Genomic DNA, 19,334 nt, shown 5'->3' on the forward strand with positions numbered 1-19,334 from the left:
AGTATAATATTCACAAATGTATTCACAAAATATAAACATTTTACACGAAAAGGGGGGATTTTGTTTTTGGTTTTTTTCAAAAATGAAACTAAGTTAACAAAAACAATTAAAATGCAAAAACATAAAAATACGAATGGAATGAAGGAACAAAGATCAAAACCGAAACTTATGATTAAAATTGATTCAAACCCTAATATTGTTCATCTAAGTCATGAGAAAGGAGTTGATCATGTGAAACATTCGAAAGCAAATGAATTCCCATTTTTTACTTTTCAATGCTAATTAACCTAAGCGAAAGCACCTAGATTAATCCTATCAAACATGCAATCAAACCCTAGAAAGCTAGTCAATCATGTCATGTTTAACGCATTACACATAGAGAAAGGCTATCAACTCAAGTGTACAACTTAGTATGGAAAAGTCCACCTAATTGCAATTCTCTTTAATTAAATTCGATCTTTGTACAAAACCTTTACTACTTTGATTCAAGTTTACACAAAACGAAAAGTCGATTTCATGTTCTTAAACCTAGCACCATTCATATCGAAACCCTAAGTGTTTGCAACCACATAAGATTAAAATACAAAAGTTATCTATAACGCAAATTTAATTAAACAAACCCACATAAGCAACTCTCGAATCACAATATATGAATCTGAAAATTCTCAATTAATCATAAAAATTCCAGAAATAATACTTTGTTCAAACATATATGTCAACTAGTTCATAACCAACGAAATTCAAAGCAAAGGTTACAAAGGAGAATAGGATTACACCGTGGATGAAGATGAGATGGATGATTCACGTTGTGGATTCTTGAAACTCGAAAGCAAGCTTCAAGGATGGCTATGGATGGAAGTGCTCACGGCTTCTCTTCTTCTTCTTTGGCCTTGCTTGAACTCGTGGAGATGACTAAACTTGAAACTAGAGGATGGAAAGGAAAATGGAAAGGAAATGGAGAGACAAAGAAGATGGAATGGATGAAGGAATGTCCTTTCTTCTTTGTTGTAGCCTCTATTTATAGGCTACCAAGCAAAACTATTTGGATTTAAACAAATGATGATATGTTAGGTTTGAGCATTTAAACATTAATGGAATTTATTAGGTTTGAGCATTTAAACACTAATGGAATTTGTTAGGTTTGAGCATTTAAACACTAATGGAATTTGTTAGGTTTGAGTCACTTTCTACTCATTTTTCCTTCAATTAATTCTCCACCAAGACTTCAGATTTTGCCCGTGACTTCTTCATATGAAATGATCCATCATGAGTGTAGATCATTCTGTAAAATTTTCAGAATTTATCTCCATGTGTTTGGGCCGGAATTTCTGCTGGACTCCTTACAGGTCCAGTTTTCCAGTTTTGCTTCTGCAGAACATTGGGCTGACTGTTTGAAGGCCTTCCACTTCTTTTTGGCTCTTGCACTCTTCATAAGAAATGTTTCTTAGGATGTCTAGAATGGATCTGGAAGGTTTCAGCTCATTTGAAGTTCATTTGGTCAGGTGGTCGCTCCTTCTTCCTTGCTTGGCTTGGTTTCTCCTAGCCGGAGTAGGAAAATGTGTAAAGTTGACCTTTTTAGTGCATTTCCATTTTTCTCCATCATTTTATGGACCTAACACTTATTTCATCATCATCTACTCCAATGTACCTAAAAATAAAAATTGAATTAAAAATCGATTCGTTAAGGAATTAACTAAGCAAAATGTGAGGAATTAACTATTAAAATACCACATTAAAATGCTCCTATCAAATTCCCCCACACTTAGCTTTTGCTAGTCCCTTAGCAAAATCAAAAACTAACAAACCAAAAAGACTATGACACAAAACAAAGAAACCAACGAAAAAATTGACTAAGTATGGAAACAAAAACACAAAGACTCAAAGAAACCAAAAACGTAAAACACAAAGCAAAACACAAAGAAAAAAAAAAAAAAACGTCACACATAAAAGAGTAAATTCAAAGACAAAGACCATGATGTTGACATCACAAAGACCTCTATTGCCCTTTAACATATTGTCTCAGAAATCTCATACTTTCAAGACACCAAGATTAGCACTTAACCAAGAATCACATCATCAAGATATTCAAGAGGTAATTACAAAATATAATCCACATATAAGCATGTAAGACTTGGGAGTAAACAATGGTGGTGAGTGGAGCTCAACATATTTCAAACAAGTCATGATTCAAACCTCACATGGATATATCACTCTTTCTTCTCTAAGATTCAAGGCTCATGCTTAAAAGCTTATAATCACTCAATTATATGTGAGAGAAAATATTTTGAGGCAATCAAATAGCTCACATATATAAGAAACAAAAAGCACTTTGTGAATATAATTTTTTTTTTTTTTTTTAAAAGATCTCATGAAAGATATCAACTACTTGCACGAATGGACCCAAGCCATATGTTCAACTCTTGTAACTCATCTCCACATCAAAGGCTGTCCCATCTTAAGGATCAAGAAGGTCTTCTCAAAGGTTGTAATGGGGCTAAGGCTCAAGGTTTTAAGAAATGAAAGGGTAAGGAATTTTAACAAAGTATCCTAAAAACCTAGCAGAGCTCATGTTGATGTAGAGAGACTTCTAGAAATCCACCAAGGCATAACGTCATACTCATGAGGCTTTATAAAAGGGCTTAATGTCTTCATCTTCATTCTAAACTCCCTTTGATTCTAGTGAATTGGACAAAGACCAAATTTTTCGATAGTGGGCCTTCAATTCAAAACAATCTCCAAACTCACCAAGTATGGGGGACTAAAATCCATAAACATTCTTTTTTTTTTTATATTTTTTTATTTTTATTTTTTTTTAATTTTTTTATGGACAAGTCTACCCCCACACTTGAATTTTCACCTCTTCTTAATCCTTGTCACCATCATGTAGTAAGTCTCAAAAGATAGCTCCACTAAGTTTTTAGAACAAAGGGTAGGATTATAACTATACTAAGGTTCAGGGGTTAAGGATTTTTAGGGTGATGAAAGAAAAGGCTTAATGTAGGCTCAAAGGGTTTTATCTAAGGGGGTCCCACGACGGGCACAAATAGGGACACAGGCTTATTTGGCAATGGTGGTAGTTCCTAGGTGCCTCTATCCTTTCCAGAATCAGGGCCATGTATTGACAAAACGTCTTAACAAGCACAAGAGCGAATTCTAGCATTCTCTAGTCCATTAAACTTAATCTATGGCATGTAATCAATCAAGATGAAAGAATAATGAGATCAACAGAATCATCGCCAAGAAAATAAGAGTATAATTCATTTTTTTTTCCATTAATCACTCAACAAAGAAAGGGCACATGGCTCAAATTCTCACAAGGGTTATTATGAATCATAACTTATCATCCACATGTTCATATTCTGTACCAAAGTTACGCATGCACCATATCTACTACACATTCATATGCTTTTCATAAATCATAATTAACCAAAGAATATCATCAAATATTATCCCAATCTTGTGATCCTCTTTTAGCCTTAATTTCAGAGATATAAGCTCATTCTAGACAGTTAAAAGGGCATCCTATGACTCAAAAATAAAAACAAAGGACTAAGACTCAATAAATAAAATCAACGAAATTTTTTTAATTTTTGACATTTTTCGATTTTTTTGTATTTTCCAATATATCTGACTCAAAATAAAAGACTCAAATATAAATCCCTTCCCCCACACTTAAATATTGCATTGTCCTCAATGTAATCAATTAAAAGCATGCAATGAAATAAGTAAGCATATAGGGATGGAATTTACGAAAATAACTACTAAAACAAAAAGAAAATGGAGGAGTAAAAGGGGAAGAGAAAGCAAATCTGATTATATTCTGAATTGGGTTGCCTCCCAAGCAGCGCTTGTATTTTACGTCTTGCAGCCAGACGGTACCTACATTAAATAAAGTTAGTAACTTAATATTAACAAAAAAAAAAAAAAAAAAAAAAAAAAACAAGTAACTATGAATTACAAACTACAAGTATAATTAACAAGTATTTTGTACACAAGACACAAGTTAGGTACACAAGTGAGTAAAAAAAAAAACATGAAAAATATTTACACAAATGTTTTTTTTTTTTTTTTTTTTTTTTTTTTACCTTAGTGTATCACAACATTTTGTTACATTTTCTTTTGTCATAAATATTATTGATATCAAATCTAATTCCAAGCGGTAAATCAAGTGGACATGCGGCCCAAGTATAGTCGCCTAGACACAAAGTCCCTCCTACATCCGTTGGGCAACCTTACTGAAATGGCCAGGTAGGGGAGGACGAACACGAGAGGGAAAATCCATTTTGGCATGAGCTAGGCCCATTTGTAAGCACTTCTGGATTCAAAAACCCGTCATGAACGTTGTCCCCTTCCTAGACACCATTCCACATAGGCTATACTTACTAAGATGAAAAAGTTCATAAGTGTGAAGACAGTTCAACAAGTGTTAATAAAGGCCGCCCTCAACCTTAATGGACCTGAACTAGGTACCAATAAGGGGTTTAGGCCAATATTAACAAAAGAGACTTCACCTATTCCGTTCAATTTACAACTTACAATTAAAACTCGTATTCAACAATATAAAAAAAAAAAACAACATAGTTAATTTAAACTAAGTTTCAAACAGTTTATATACAATAATTATAAACAAAAACAAGTGATTTTTCAAGTCCCCGGCAACGGCGCCAAAAATTGATACGCTAAAAGCAAGCGCGCAATTTAACCCTGCAAAATGTAGTTGTTAGTATAGAATAAGTAGGGATCGTTCTATTCCGGGGATTGAGGGTACACCTGTCATTGTCAAACAATTAAACAATTAAAATTAAAACAAAGTATAATATTCACAAATGTATTCACAAAATATAAACATTTTACACGAAAAGGGGGGATTTTGTTTTTGGTTTTTTTCGAAAATGAAACTAAGTTAACAAAAACAATTAAAATGCAAAAACATAAAAATACGAATGGAATGAAGGAACAAAGATCAAAACCGAAACTTATGATTAAAATTGATTCAAACCCTAATATTGTTCATCTAAGTCATGAGAAAGGAGTTGATCATGTGAAACATTCGAAAGCAAATGAATTCCCATTTTTTACTTTTCAATGCTAATTAACCTAAGCGAAAGCACCTAGATTAATCCTATCAAACATGCAATCAAACCCTAGAAAGCTAGTCAATCATGTCATGTTTAACGCATTACACATAGAGAAAGGCTATCAACTCAAGTGTACAACTTAGTATGGAAAAGTCCACCTAATTGCAATTCTCTTTAATTAAATTCGATCTTTGTACAAAACCTTTACTACTTTGATTCAAGTTTACACAAAACGAAAAGTCGATTTCATGTTCTTAAACCTAGCACCATTCATATCGAAACCCTAAGTGTTTGCAACCACATAAGATTAAAATACAAAAGTTATCTATAACGCAAATTTAATTAAACAAACCCACATAAGCAACTCTCGAATCACAATATATGAATCTGAAAATTCTCAATTAATCATAAAAATTCCAGAAATAATACTTTGTTCAAACATATATGTCAACTAGTTCATAACCAACGAAATTCAAAGCAAAGGTTACAAAGGAGAATAGGATTACACCGTGGATGAAGATGAGATGGATGATTCACGTTGTGGATTCTTGAAACTCGAAAGCAAGCTTCAAGGATGGCTATGGATGGAAGTGCTCACGGCTTCTCTTCTTCTTCTTTGGCCTTGCTTGAACTCGTGGAGATGACTAAACTTGAAACTAGAGGATGGAAAGGAAAATGGAAAGGAAATGGAGAGACAAAGAAGATGGAATGGATGAAGGAATGTCCTTTCTTCTTTGTTGTAGCCTCTATTTATAGGCTACCAAGCAAAACTATTTGGATTTAAACAAATGATGATATGTTAGGTTTGAGCATTTAAACATTAATGGAATTTATTAGGTTTGAGCATTTAAACACTAATGGAATTTGTTAGGTTTGAGCATTTAAACACTAATGGAATTTGTTAGGTTTGAGTCACTTTCTACTCATTTTTCCTTCAATTAATTCTCCACCAAGACTTCAGATTTTGCCCGTGACTTCTTCATATGAAATGATCCATCATGAGTGTAGATCATTCTGTAAAATTTTCAGAATTTATCTCCATGTGTTTGGGCCGGAATTTCTGCTGGACTCCTTACAGGTCCAGTTTTCCAGTTTTGCTTCTGCAGAACATTGGGCTGACTGTTTGAAGGCCTTCCACTTCTTTTTGGCTCTTGCACTCTTCATAAGAAATGTTTCTTAGGATGTCTAGAATGGATCTGGAAGGTTTCAGCTCATTTGAAGTTCATTTGGTCAGGTGGTCGCTCCTTCTTCCTTGCTTGGCTTGGTTTCTCCTAGCCGGAGTAGGAAAATGTGTAAAGTTGACCTTTTTAGTGCATTTCCATTTTTCTCCATCATTTTATGGACCTAACACTTATTTCATCATCATCTACTCCAATGTACCTAAAAATAAAAATTGAATTAAAAATCGATTCGTTAAGGAATTAACTAAGCAAAATGTGAGGAATTAACTATTAAAATACCACATTAAAATGCTCCTATCATTTTCTCCCTACTAGATCTAATCTAGGTAAGAAGAAGGTGGAAGTGGAGCTTTTTTGCCCCTTATGTGAAAATGAGGAAGAAACCCCTCTTCATATTTTTCGTTATTGTCCTATTGCAAAGCAGATGACTCATCATTTGTCTGGTATGCTGGGTTTTTCTCCCTCGCTTTCTCTTAAGGAATGGTTGCAACATTGTATGGAGCAATTACCTCAATCATCGTTTTGCCGTCTTTTGGTGAAGCTATGGTTTTTGTGGAAAGCAAGGAATGATAAAGTGTGGGCGAATAGAAATTGTGAGCCTCTCCTACTTAGTGCTCAAGTTTGGCATGCCAATTATCTTCAAGCCAATATTTCACCCCCCAAGGTCCCACGTAATAAGCATGCCTGGAAGAAGCCTCCTGTTGGTTGGTTCAGTGTTTGCATGGATGGAGCTTTTGATGTGCACTCTCATTCTGGTGGCGCAGGAATTGTGGTACGTGATGCAAATGGTTCTTTTATTTGTGGGATGGCCATTAGTTTTGATCAAGTTTTTTCTCCTGCTCAAGTGGAGGCACTAGCTGGTAGAGTAGCTTGCAGGCTGGTTCTTGACCAGGGTTTGGGTCCAGTTCGTCTAGAATCGGACTCCTTATTGTTAGTACAAGCTATGCATTCTATCCAAGATTCTTTTATTCAGCTCCGGGTTGTTTATGAGGATGTTTTGGCTCTCTTTTCTCAGCTGCCTGGAAGTACTTTCTCACACTTGTATCGGGAAGGGAATACTGCTGCTCATTCTCTTGCTCGTTGGGCATTATGTAATAGGTCATGCAATGTTGTTTTTACTTCTACACCTCCCTTTCTAGAGGAGATTATTTCTAGAGAATGTACTTAATCTTTTCACATCAATAAAATTGTCGTTTCTTCTCAAAAAAAAAAAAAAAAAAAAAGGGGAAGGAGCTAGTTATTGTTTAAGTTTTTTTTTTTTTTTCTCAGGGTATTAAGCCTATGTGAGGGTGAAAAACTTCTATGAGTCTTCTAAAACGTTTCTAGTTTCTTGTACCGTAATTGCTCGCCGTAGGTAAGGTTTAGTTGATGATTTTCTTTCCTTAGGAGGCGAGGTTTTTTCTAGGACTAGGCATTTAGCCCGAAACCCGGCCGAACGGTCCAGGCCCTTCAAAAATATTTGACAGTTTTAAAAGGCCTGGGCCGAAAACATTATATAACGGGCCGGGCCCGGTCCTTAAAAGTCAAAAAAAAAAAAAAAAAACCCGAAGGCCCGAAGTCATGTGTAATCGACACATGTTCGAAGACTTCTTTCTTCCTTTATCTCTTCTTTCTTCTTTTATTTTTCCCGTCTCTTCTTCTCATCTTCTTCTTCCTCCTTTTTTTTTTGTTTCCCGTTTCTTCTTCTTATCGTCTTCTTCTTCTCCCATTATCCCATACGCCTCTTTTCTCTCTTCCTCCCCATCAGATCAGCACCTCCCTTTTTTTTCTTCTCTCTTCTTAACTAAAGATTGTGGTTATTTTGTGACGGAAAATCATCGAATCGATGTAGATCTTTCATGATGAAGAAATGATTTAAATCATTTGCTTGAACAGGTTGACAACTTCTTTTGGGCCCGAAAGCTCGGAAAACCCGGCCCGTAAAAAACGGTCTGAACCCAACTCGGTCCCAGAAATGAAAAAACATTAATTGGGCCCGGCCCGCAAAAAAAGGGTCTTGATCTGGGCTCACCAAATTTTACAAGCGCCCGACCCGTGCCCAGCCCTAATTTTTTATTTCTTTATTCTTGCTTAAAAAGCGCGTTCCTTATAACTTAATGGTTTGCACATTGCTTAGGTTATCCCGAATTTCCTTGCCAAATTTCTTATGTAAGTGTCTGTAGACTATAGCCTTATGCTATTGATCTAATGATATCAATTTCTATTAAAAAATATAGGAGTGAAGTTGTTTCTACTTGAAGAGGAATAAAAAAGGGCAAAAAAAACAATTGAGAACATTTTGAAACTTCACATTGATATTTCTTATTAATAATTGTGGAATGGAGTACTTCTTGTTTAATGTTCTCATTACTTCTCAAGGTCATATCAAAGTAACTACATCCATATTCATAAAATTACATCCTAGATGAGAATGATAACAGCGGGCCTGATCGTTGAGAACATAATACAAAGCAACCCCACTCTTCTCTTTTCCCATAAAATCATTCCCTTAATATCTCTACCAACGATCCTTGCGAAAGGAACTGAATTAGAGGTAGACATTTAATGTCAACTTGTCAAACACCGATACACCATGGAGCTGCCAATTGGTGCTGCTTCTTTGCAATCCCCCAGCACTGCAGATGCCTTAATCCAGTGTAGAAAACAGTGATAATACCAAAATCTGTTTCTACTCATTGGACATCTTCAAAATCATCTTCATCCTGATGTGTTACTGGCAAGTTCCTTGTGTGCAATGAGCCTACCTGTCCAGTTGCATCTGTCATTGTGGAGCGAACTATCTGCAGGTGCATTTCAAAAGTTTGTCAGTTCTCTACCCAATAAAATACCATCATATTACGTTTACAATTCATAGTATTGACCATGTATTAGGTAACAGAGGTCAGTTCATGAACCCGCTTTAGGGGCAGCCAAGTGCAAGTATGCAAAAACCATTATCTGTACTTCAGAAGTCCAGTCTTTTCCCCAATAAAATAGCATCGAAGTTTCAGTGTATTGACAACAAATTACAGAGTCAGCACACTAACCCAATTTAAGGGAAACCAAGTGTAAGTATGCAAAACTACTACTAATTTAGTAGTAATGCTAAGGTGTACCACTTAAAAACCACCCAATCAGAAATTTTCATCAAATGATGTGACAAGGCACATCAGCTGCCACATAAGGTACCAGTGGCATTGGCATTGTTCTTTACTCCATAGTTATCTGTACTTGATTAAAAGTACTAAATTCTAGTATAACTTTTATGAGAGAGTCTTGAATACCAAACATAAATGTATGACAAAGTTAATTGAAAACAATATCTTGGACACCAAACACCCCTGTAAATGTATACCAAACACAAGTGACGATCTTCAACTTTAGGATAACCATAAACCCCGGTAAACCTCCCACCTATTAGGATCATCCGCCTTTCCAATCAACACATAATTATGATTATCTGAAAGAGTTCTCAACAACAGCTCAACCTCCTTGGTCCAAAGCAAGCTCAGTCCACCACTTCTACTAACCCCTTTACCATTCTTCTTTTTCTTAAAAATACAACAGAAAAAACACTTGACCACCCAAGTTGATGTTGGATACAAGTCATCTCTGCAACCCTGCAGTGAGTCTCGCTAAGAAAAATAACACTGGGAAAGTTGAGAGGAACCAACCCTTTAAGTCCTTGAACTGTCCAAGGGTTCCCAATCCCTTGGCCTTCACCAGCAATCATCTCAGCCTTCCCCCTTTCTTTCTCCATTTTCCCTTTCAGCATTTCTTTGCTAAGCGAAGGGTTCCTAATCCTTGCCTTCATCAGCAATCATCTCAGCCTTCCACCTTTCTTTCTCCATTTTCCCTTTCAGCATTTCTTTGTTAAGCGACAAAGTTAACTGAAAATTCTAACAGATCATTGGTATACTATGCGCTGATATACAATAGTTCTGAGCTGTAGTTAAATCTAAGTAGTAAAACATTGGAGCTCTTTTGTCCACTGAACTAGCTATTCGAAAGTTCTACATTTACCCAGAATCTACTATTTCTCTCCAACAAAGAATGCACTCCAGAGAACTATTTTACAGATTGCTGGCTAGACCTTCTTTGGTAAGAAATAGAATTTTATTGATTAACAAGAAATATACGAGTGGACATGACATCTATGAGAAGAACTCCAAGAAAGAGAAAAGCATGAACACCAAAGAAAGAAGAAACAATAAGCAGAAGAACAGCAGAATAGCAAATGAGTTATTCCCAATGACCAAAGAAATTGAAGCCCATAAAGATGCTCAGATGATCCAAAACAATTGTACCTTTCGCACTACGTCAAAAAATTGGGTGCAACAGCTCAAATTACATTCCCTAAACACCCCCTTTTTTTTTTTTTTTTTTTTCCAAAAAGCAAATGCTATCGGACAGTAGAAAAACAATGATTTGCACTCTCAGCCTTTTCTTTGCACATTATACACCACTGAGCATAAGGTCTTCTCCTTCAAACCAAATGACAAGTATATTTACCTTCCTAGTGCAATAACCCGAAACATAAACCCAAACTTTATGAGGGACTTTAGGCTTCCAAATTACAGAATATGGAATGAAGCGAGGAAGAGAATCACTAACCAATCAACACCTTAGAGAAAGACTTGCAAGAAAATTCACCCAAAGCCAACATCCTCCTCCTATTTGATCTATATGAGATCTAAGTTCCAAGTCGTTTAAATCCCTTTTAAAACCAAAATATCCAACTAAAAGTAATATAACCATCCATACAGATCCAAGCAATGGTATAGTTACAATACAGTTATAATCTATATAAACAAGGATATGAGTGCCAAAAAGCTATCTCATGACCAACCTGGATTCCCAGAACCTTGCCCTTTCTCAATTTCCCACCATAAAATGGCAACAGATAGAAACAGATTAGTTCCTTGTGCCCTAGCTTTCCATGTATTTCGGTAACTTTTTGATTTTCTGCTGTTTTTCTCTATTGTTGACACCTTGTCCCATTTTCTTTGATTGCATCATTCTTTTGATTGATAAATCTGTTTCTTCTTTATTTAAACAATATTGGAATCCAGCCATTTGCACGAGTCACAAACTACTCTCAATGACAGGATGCTAAAAGGACTACTAAACTCCTTTCTTCTTTTAACAAGTTACTCTTCAGCAACTTCGTTTGGGACATCTATCATTTGTCAACCTTTGACAAATTCCCTTGATTGTATTAGCCATGACCTCCCTCACTCAGAAAGATAATGGCTTTTCAGTACCACCACTATGAATCTCTAAGCCTCACCTACTCATCTCTAGGATAAAGCTTCTGAAAAAAAAAACTTAACAGTCTCATTCACAATTCCTTCCTCATTCTCAATTTAAGTCACCCAACCCATCCAAAGTAACCTCCGGAGCACTAGTAAATATGATTTTCTGTTTGCAGCAAGCTGGGTGCTGTCAATGTTTACTCTCCAACCTTAATAGTGTTGTTGATATATTAAGACTGTTAGCTTAAATTCTAATCCATAGAGTTGAGTCAGTTGACTGCCAAAGCAATTTATGTCTAAATTCTCTATAAATTGTAACATGCAACACAATGATGTTCCCCCTGTTTAACACAAATAAAATCTCACTCAAGAAACAAGACAAAACCCCAAAACTTCCAGACAATGAACAATGCAAAAGAATGACAACACTCATTTCCATTTGAAAACCTAACATTACTGGGAAAGTAAAACAATAACCATCCAAACAATGTAGCATGTCTTGACCACTATTAGTGCAAAACAAAGCAGCAAAGTATTGATTGATTAAGAGTGGGGAAAAAAACAAGAGTATTGCATCAAGTTCAATACAAGAGATCGAAAGATCATAGTAGCTAGTAAGTATCCATACCTTCTCTATCTCATCGAGAAGAACAGGGTTCTCTCTCAAGTACTGCAATGATTTATCTCTTCCTTGTCCCAACCTTTTTTTATCACAATCAAATACCACTAGTTAGTTGCAACAGTTTTACAATTGACAGAAAACAGTTTAGGACACTAGAGAAACGGAAAAGAAAAACAATGAGTACAGACAGACAATACTTCTGTTGTTTATTGAGAAAAAGAATAACAGTCATAACAGGAAAACAATTTTGACGGAGGAAGTCCGAAGAACAAAAGTTTGAAGTCTAATCACATTCTGTGTTTAAAGAGCAGGAGAATACATATCGTCCTTTCACATCACATTTACCATAATATCATTCATTTATTGCAAAAGAAAAAAAAATCAAAAAGAAAACCAAACAATTTCCACCGCACCCTCTGCCTCATTGTTGGCAACTCTTTAGGTGGAGTGCATTTTATGAAACAAAAGGATCATTTGAGGAAGCTAGGTGTAAGGAGGTGGTTCAATTATAAACACAGACATAAGAAAGAAACAACAGATTTTTATATTCAAGCTATACTAGTCCACAGAGCTGCCTAGGATTCTGTTCAACCTTAAGGAGGTGGTTCAACAATTATAAACACAGACCTAAGAAGAAGAAAAACTATTGATTTTCTTATTTAAGCTATACTAGTCCATAGAGCTAAACCAAGGATTCTGATGACACTTCTGTAATCATTTTATTAACAAAGTGTTGTTTCCTATCATTAATAAAGTTGAATGAATGAATAAGTAAAACGAGACTCCAACTTATGAATAAAATAAATGACAGATGCTCAGGCACTTAATTGCTGATGGCCAGCAATTTAAGAAATCAAAGATGAAATAGAAAATCAAATACAAACCTGTGGTCCCCATAGCTATACCAAGAGCCCTTCTTCACTACTACATCCATCATTTCAGCACAATCCAAAATGCAACCCTAAAGAAAGAGAAACGTCAAAACAGAATGCGGTTTCCACCTTTGAGAGGGGAATGTCTAATATGTTGTCATACTTACCAATTTACTTACTCCCTCTCCAAACACAATTTCAAATTCAGCTTGTTTGTATGGCCTCGAAACCTACAACAACTTCTTAGGATAAGGATCTTTCAGCCAATGAGCAACATCAATTAGAACCATAACAAATATTGACTAAACTACTAAAATGATGGACATGATTAAATGCATCGTGAATATTTACTACACGCCAAATCTGTAGATCAGGATATTGCAGTTGATAAAAAAATATCTTCAAAAAAGATGAAAGCAGTTCTCACAAATCTGAAGAATCAAAAGGGATCAATAGGTTTTGCCCAAAAACTCTACACTTCAGCCAGAAATGCTAGTGCAATCTAGTGATTATTGACTGTTATATCAATGTTTTTTCATGTTCGCAACTGCGGTTAGACCGGTGTATAGATGCAGGACAAAGAAATTTGAGAAATTAGACAAAAGCAATTAAGAATGGCACTACAATTGATCAAACTTTATACCAGTAATAGATGTCTAGATACTTTTTACCAGTTTCAAATTTCTAGCAAGAGTGCAATCAATGTGTGGCTTTACTATCGAAGAAAATTTGAAAATCCCTCAAAGAGGCAGAAATTATTCTGATGTTTTTAAAAGTACCTTACTCTTTTGCACTCGTACACGGACCCGAACCCCAATTTCCTCGTCTCCCTTTACCTAATTAAATAGAAAAGTAAACTCAGATAACAAACAGCATAGATTAAAATTGAAAAGAGATCAAAACAGATAAATTCATTGATCTATAAAATAACTAATGCACGAGAAGAAAAAGTGGCTATTGTGCTTACAGATTTTATTTTCCCTGTAGAACGTATTTCCAGGCGAACTGAGGCAAAGAACTTTAATGCAATTCCTCCAGATGTCACTTCTGGATTCCCATAATACACACCAATCTTGCAAAATGAATGAACGATGGTAATAATTTTGGAAGTGAAGTACTTGTGATTAGGGGGCAAAAATTACCATGGATCCTATCATAACAATTGCCACCATATAAAAATACAGATGTTTCCTACTTGAGTTCAACTGCTTGGATCCAGACACTCAATCTAAAGGATTGCAATGGATCCAAGTATGTATCATGTATATCTGAAATTCAAGGCTCAGATACAAGTGGCTAGACCCAGGCACTCATACTCGGCAACAAATCCAAGATGTATGATTGGCAAAAGAAATCATACAAACAATGTTAAGTAAAACTACCTTATATCTTATTTGATTCAAGAATATGAGAGTACATCCAGCTTTAGATGCATTTCCTGACATTTTGCGCAAAGCTTGGCTCATAAGGCGTGCTTGCAAACCCATTTGTTGCATCCCGATCTCACCCTATGTAAAAGACCAGAAAGTCATTTGACTTATATGAGCAATCGCATATCTGACATTCAAAACTACCAGCAGGAAAACAAAAGTTACTTCAATTTCTGCTCGTGGAGTGAGAGCCGAAACAGAATCGACACAGATAAGATCAATGGCACCAGATCTGCACATACGATCTGCAACTGAGGTGATACAAAATCAATTAGTACGTCAAGAATACTTCCAAAATACTTAAATAGTTCCCATAGAATACACACATAGTTAAAGATATCTTACTCTCAAGTGCCATTTCGCCATGATCAGGCTGGCAGACAATCAGATTTTCTACATCTACTCCCAATGCTTTTGAATATGCTGGATCAAAGGCATGTTCTGCATCAACAAGCATAGCATTTCCTCCAAGCCTCTGCTTATTATCAGTAAAAGCTAAACTTTGGTTCCAGCACAAACACAACAATTTTGAAGAAGTAATGCTTTAGTTACCGGAAACTAAGTTTCCAAATGAAAGTTCATACAACTACAGTACCTGCACCTCTGCGATTGCATGGAGTGCTAGAGTTGTCTTTCCACTACTTTCTGGTCCAAATATCTGGGAATAAATACAGCATATAAATCAGCCTTTCGTCGACGAAACTACCTAATCTAAATATGAAGAGTGCTAAACTATTTCTTTGGAATGGCATAAACTCCATTGGTGTTTGGGTTTAAACTCTCAAAACAAAACAACAGTGGACAAACAAGAATTTGAAAGAGCACAAGTCTTTCACTTATTAAAAAGAGGAACACTTCCCTGGGATAATACTCCAAAGTTTTCTACGACTGGTTTGCAAGTTAAAAGCGAAAGAGAGGAGACACCTTAGGTTATACCACTTTCAACCACCTTTTTAAGAGCTAATTATCACCTCTAGCATTCATTTGATGATTTAAATACTCTAGTTTGGAATCAATACTGTTTTACATTAAAAAATAAATAAATAGAAAGATGGACTTTGACTTGAATTGGTAACAAACTTAAAACCCTTCCCGCTCTTGAATTGAAAATTCTGCCCACCGTTGGATTCTGTCCCTAAAGAATGATGATGCATCCATATGTTCTAGAGAGGCCATAGCCACTAGCTGTTGCTAATCAACCACATATTTTGGAGTGAAGTCATGCAAATTGTCAGTCAATCATATCATTATCGCACCAATGTTAAACTGGACTATCATTTATTTAGTTCGGTTTTCTTTTAATTTATAGTTTGTTAACACCACATGATTTACAACTCGACTAAGATCTCTAATCTGGTAGCTATTCTACCCCTCTTGATCGGCCAGGCCAGATAGAAAAATATCAAATGTACACTATCTCCTAGTAATCGACTCTTCCTTTCTTGATCAGGAACAAATTCAATAAAATTAAACTAGAGGCAGCAATGGGCCTTTTCGCCTAACAAAACACCTCAATGCTTCCACAATAATGAGCAAGGTGGAATTTAAAGAAAGACCAGAATGCACACGCATGAAAAAACAATAGAATGGGAATTGGGAACACACCTCTACAATTCTCCCTTTTGGGAGGCCACCACCTAAGGCAAGGTCCAATGTCAAGCAACCACTGGGGAAAGTTTCACTGCAATACACCAAAAATCAACAACTTTACCCTAAAACACACTAGCATGGAGAAAAACAGAAAGAAAGAAGCAAAAAGAAAAAGAGGGTAGCGCATACACCAAAGCTCCACCAGCGCTTCCTAGTCTTGTAACACTTCCCTTGCCGAATGAGCTATTGATATCATTCATGGCCGCCTCCAGTGCTTTTTGGCGGTCGAGGAAGAGTTGGTCGGAGTCAGCAGCGGAGAGAGAGCCGTTGACTTTTACTTGGAGCTCAGAGCGGACCCTTTTGACCGCCATTGATTGAACGTTGAAGCGGTGTCGGTGTGGGAGAGAGCAGGAGTGGAATGAGAGAGGAGAGTGTGAGTGGGTGGTGGACATATAATATGTCATGCTTGCGCTGTTGCTTCTCAGCGCTAAACCCATTGCTTTCAAGACTCTCTATATGATTTTGGAAGCAGAGCAGAGGGAATGGAATGATTTTTCTTTTGCTAAGAAGAGGAGGTTCTGCTCCATGGAAACTGCGAGTGCGAGTGCGAGCACGGCACCCTAAAACATTTGCCCTTTGCTATCGGAAACTAAAACAACTTTTTTTCTTATTATTATTATTTTATTTTTTTTTTAATCTCGGTACTAACGTGGGTGAACCGGTACAGTCATTAATTTGAAACCGAGAAATTCTTAGGTAGGGCACCCCCACCACGTCACATTTACGATCATCCATTCGTAGCCTGACACGTGTGATTTTTTTTCCACGCCAGATTGCTGCGAAAAGGGCTCCAAACTTTCGATCAAATTTCAAAGTCCCGCCAAGAGTTTTGCCTAAATTAGAATTCCTCGATATAGTTGAATCTGGGAACAACAAACGAGGCCTCTGTTCTTGTTCTGCTTGCTGCCGCGTCCAATTGACTCTATCAACTTCTTCTTCTGCCTTCACGCTCTCCATCAGATCGAGATCTCCGAACGAAATAGATCGCATGAGTTTTGCCTAAATTAGAATTCCTTGATATAGTTGAATCTGGGAACAACAAACGAGGCCTCTGTTCTCTCACCCAATTCATCATCCTTTCCATTCCATTACAGATTCACCAAAATAAACACAACTCGACCTGTTAGTTCATTCTCATCGGTAAACTATTCTCTTTTTAATTCTTGTTGAATTTCTGTACTTCTTGTCTTCGTCAGTCTTTTCTTTCTTGTGACTATTTCGTGTGAATCGGGTGGAGAGGAGATGGGTAGGATTTAGTCAGGATTCTGGAAATTGTGAGGTTTTGGAGGTGGGTTTTATTGGAATTGAACTCAATTTGAGGTTTGAGAGGTGGTTTTTGTTGGGTTTCAATCTGGGCATTTCAATTGTTTTGCCATGGAAGTGGTGCAGAGGCAAGCTGCGTGGAGTAGAGTTCCTTATAAACCAATCTTCATGCAATATAGAGAAGTCTTCTCTTCAACTTCCTAGGCGTAGTGATCTTTGCTTAAGATTGTTAATAAAAAGTGTTTGCCTTTTACGTTCAGTGAGCTAAAAAAAAAAAAAATTGCTTTCAACTTTATATGTTACTCGACCGGATGAGACTATAATTGTTTCTTACATTGTATATTTGTTGTTTGACAGAGTTCAATTGGCTTGTAAAGGAATGGAGGAAACTATTGGAGACGAAGAAGAACTCAAAGTGGGAATGCAAGTACACTCTGATGATGAGGCTTACAATTTATATAACACCTATGATTTGAGGAAGGGTTTCAGTGTTTGTAAAGGACATATTCGAAGAGATGCATCAAATAAAATCCGCCAACGAGAATTTCTATGTTCAAAGGAGGGGTTTACAAGAGACGAGGATGTATTTCAACCAAACAAACACAGGAAGTTAGAAACAAGAGTGGTTGTAAGGCTATGATATCATTTACAGTGAAAGATGGAATATGGACAGTATCAGAGATCAATTCAAATCATAACCATGAGCTTGCAAAGCCTGACGAAAGACAGTTTTTGAGATCAGGGCGAAAAGTAACAGGTGCTTGTGGAAATATTTTTACTTCTATGTATGATGCGGGCATAGGACCAAAGAAATCATTTTTCTACATAGCAAATGAAATGGGTGGTCCGGAAAATGTTGGGTGCACTAAGAAGGACGTCTATAACTACTTGCAAAGGAAAAAGAATGAAATGTTGGAAGCAGGTGATGCACAAAGTTTGCTGAATCACTTTAAGCGCAAACAAGGTGAGGATCCTAACTTTTTCTACTCAATGCAATTGGACCAATATAGCCGAATGACGAATTTCTTTTGGAGGGATGGCAGAGCAAAGCTTGATTATGATTGTTTTGGGGATGTTATATGCTTTGATACAACATTTCGTACAAACAAGTATAATCTGATCTGTGCACCTATAGTTGGAGTTAATCATCATTGGAGAAATGTTTTGTTTGGATGTGCTTTTTTATTGGATGAGACTACGGAGTCATTTGTTTGGTTGTTTGAGTCATTTTTGGAGTCAATGGGAAACAAAGCACCAAAATGAAACCAGGTATATATATATATGTATATATTTGAAATTTTCTCAAACCAGGTATATATATATATGTATATATTTGAAATTTTTGTACATTCGTACATTTTAATTACTATAATGAAACTAAACTGAGTTTCATATTTGTAGAATTCAACTTACTCAACTACAGGTCTGAATCTTGCACCAGCTACAACTGTAACTACAAATACTACAGTCAGACAACAACCTCAGTGAAGTCAAGTTGTGTTTTTATATTATCTCCTTAAGTTGATGACATGAAACTCAATTACATGTATGAGTTAGTGAAGTTATATTGTGCAGGTCTAAATGATGCAGTACTAAGAGGATCTCTTTGTGAGACTTGAAGACAAGTTTGGGACTGATTTTGATTAAACTTTTCCCCCATTTGTGCTACATATAATTTAATCTATGTGAGATATGGTTTGGAGAAGATGAACAATATTTCAAACCTAGTTTTTGAGACATGTACATCTGACATTTCATTTTGTATGGTTCATTTACAAAAACATGTGCTGCAAGATTGTGTAGTTTGGTTCCATGTAACTTTCAATTTATCAGTTTCCCCTTGAATGATACTGATGATATAAGTCATCTAGTTTAACTTCTTATTTCGTGATGCAAGTATATGTTTTATATATGTGCAGCTTCAACTGAGGGAACACCCTCCACTGATATGACTATTTTCATAAAGTGTTGCGTTTTGCTGAACAGTATGTCTGGGATGCAATT

The 19,334-nt window shown here is 36.2% G+C and overlaps 3 protein-coding genes across 3 annotated transcripts; 2 read left to right on the forward strand and 1 right to left on the reverse strand.

Moving 5' to 3' along the window:
• Nucleotides 1–6,683: 6,683 nt before the first annotated feature.
• On the forward strand, nucleotides 6,684–7,427 carry LOC133723165 (uncharacterized). Its single transcript, XM_062149988.1, has one exon. The coding sequence runs from the start codon at nucleotides 6,684–6,686 to the stop codon at nucleotides 7,425–7,427; it is 744 nt and encodes a 247-aa protein (XP_062005972.1).
• Nucleotides 7,428–8,544: 1,117 nt separating this feature from the next.
• Nucleotides 8,545–16,645, reverse strand: LOC133722487 (DNA repair protein recA homolog 1, chloroplastic). The gene is made up of 12 exons (XM_062149374.1): nucleotides 16,197–16,645; nucleotides 16,023–16,098; nucleotides 15,013–15,075; nucleotides 14,763–14,892; nucleotides 14,583–14,668; nucleotides 14,370–14,495; nucleotides 13,955–14,059; nucleotides 13,767–13,823; nucleotides 13,155–13,217; nucleotides 13,000–13,076; nucleotides 12,122–12,194; nucleotides 8,545–9,039 (listed from the first exon to the last, which is right to left on the reverse strand). Exons 1-12 carry the CDS (start codon nucleotides 16,502–16,504, stop codon nucleotides 8,932–8,934), a joined length of 1,272 nt encoding a protein of 423 aa, XP_062005358.1. The 5' UTR covers nucleotides 16,505–16,645; the 3' UTR covers nucleotides 8,545–8,931.
• Nucleotides 16,646–17,966: 1,321 nt separating this feature from the next.
• LOC133723166 (protein FAR1-RELATED SEQUENCE 5-like) lies at nucleotides 17,967–18,593 on the forward strand. The gene has a single exon (XM_062149989.1). It carries the CDS (start codon nucleotides 17,967–17,969, stop codon nucleotides 18,591–18,593), a length of 627 nt encoding a protein of 208 aa, XP_062005973.1.
• The last annotated feature ends 741 nt before the right edge of the window (nucleotides 18,594–19,334 follow it).

Source organism: Rosa rugosa, chromosome 7, assembly GCF_958449725.1.
Source record: "Rosa rugosa chromosome 7, drRosRugo1.1, whole genome shotgun sequence".
Classification (NCBI taxonomy): domain Eukaryota; kingdom Viridiplantae; phylum Streptophyta; class Magnoliopsida; order Rosales; family Rosaceae; genus Rosa; species Rosa rugosa.

What these genes read in the sequence shown, in the direction of transcription:
- LOC133723166 (XM_062149989.1), top strand. Translation starts at nt 17,967, where the DNA reads ATGATATCATTTACAGTGAAAGATGGAATATGGACAGTATCAGAGATC.
- LOC133722487 (XM_062149374.1), bottom strand. Translation starts at nt 16,504, where the DNA reads ATGGGTTTAGCGCTGAGAAGCAACAGCGCAAGCATGACATATTATATG. An exon ending in AGCGCTGGTGGAGCTTTGGT is followed by an intron (nt 16,099 to 16,196) that starts GTATGCGCTACC and finishes GGTGTATTGCAG; the next exon opens with TGAAACTTTCCCCAGTGGTT. An exon ending in CTACAGGGAAAATAAAATCT is followed by an intron (nt 13,824 to 13,954) that starts GTAAGCACAATA and finishes CTATTTAATTAG; the next exon opens with GTAAAGGGAGACGAGGAAAT.
- LOC133723165 (XM_062149988.1), top strand. Translation starts at nt 6,684, where the DNA reads ATGACTCATCATTTGTCTGGTATGCTGGGTTTTTCTCCCTCGCTTTCT.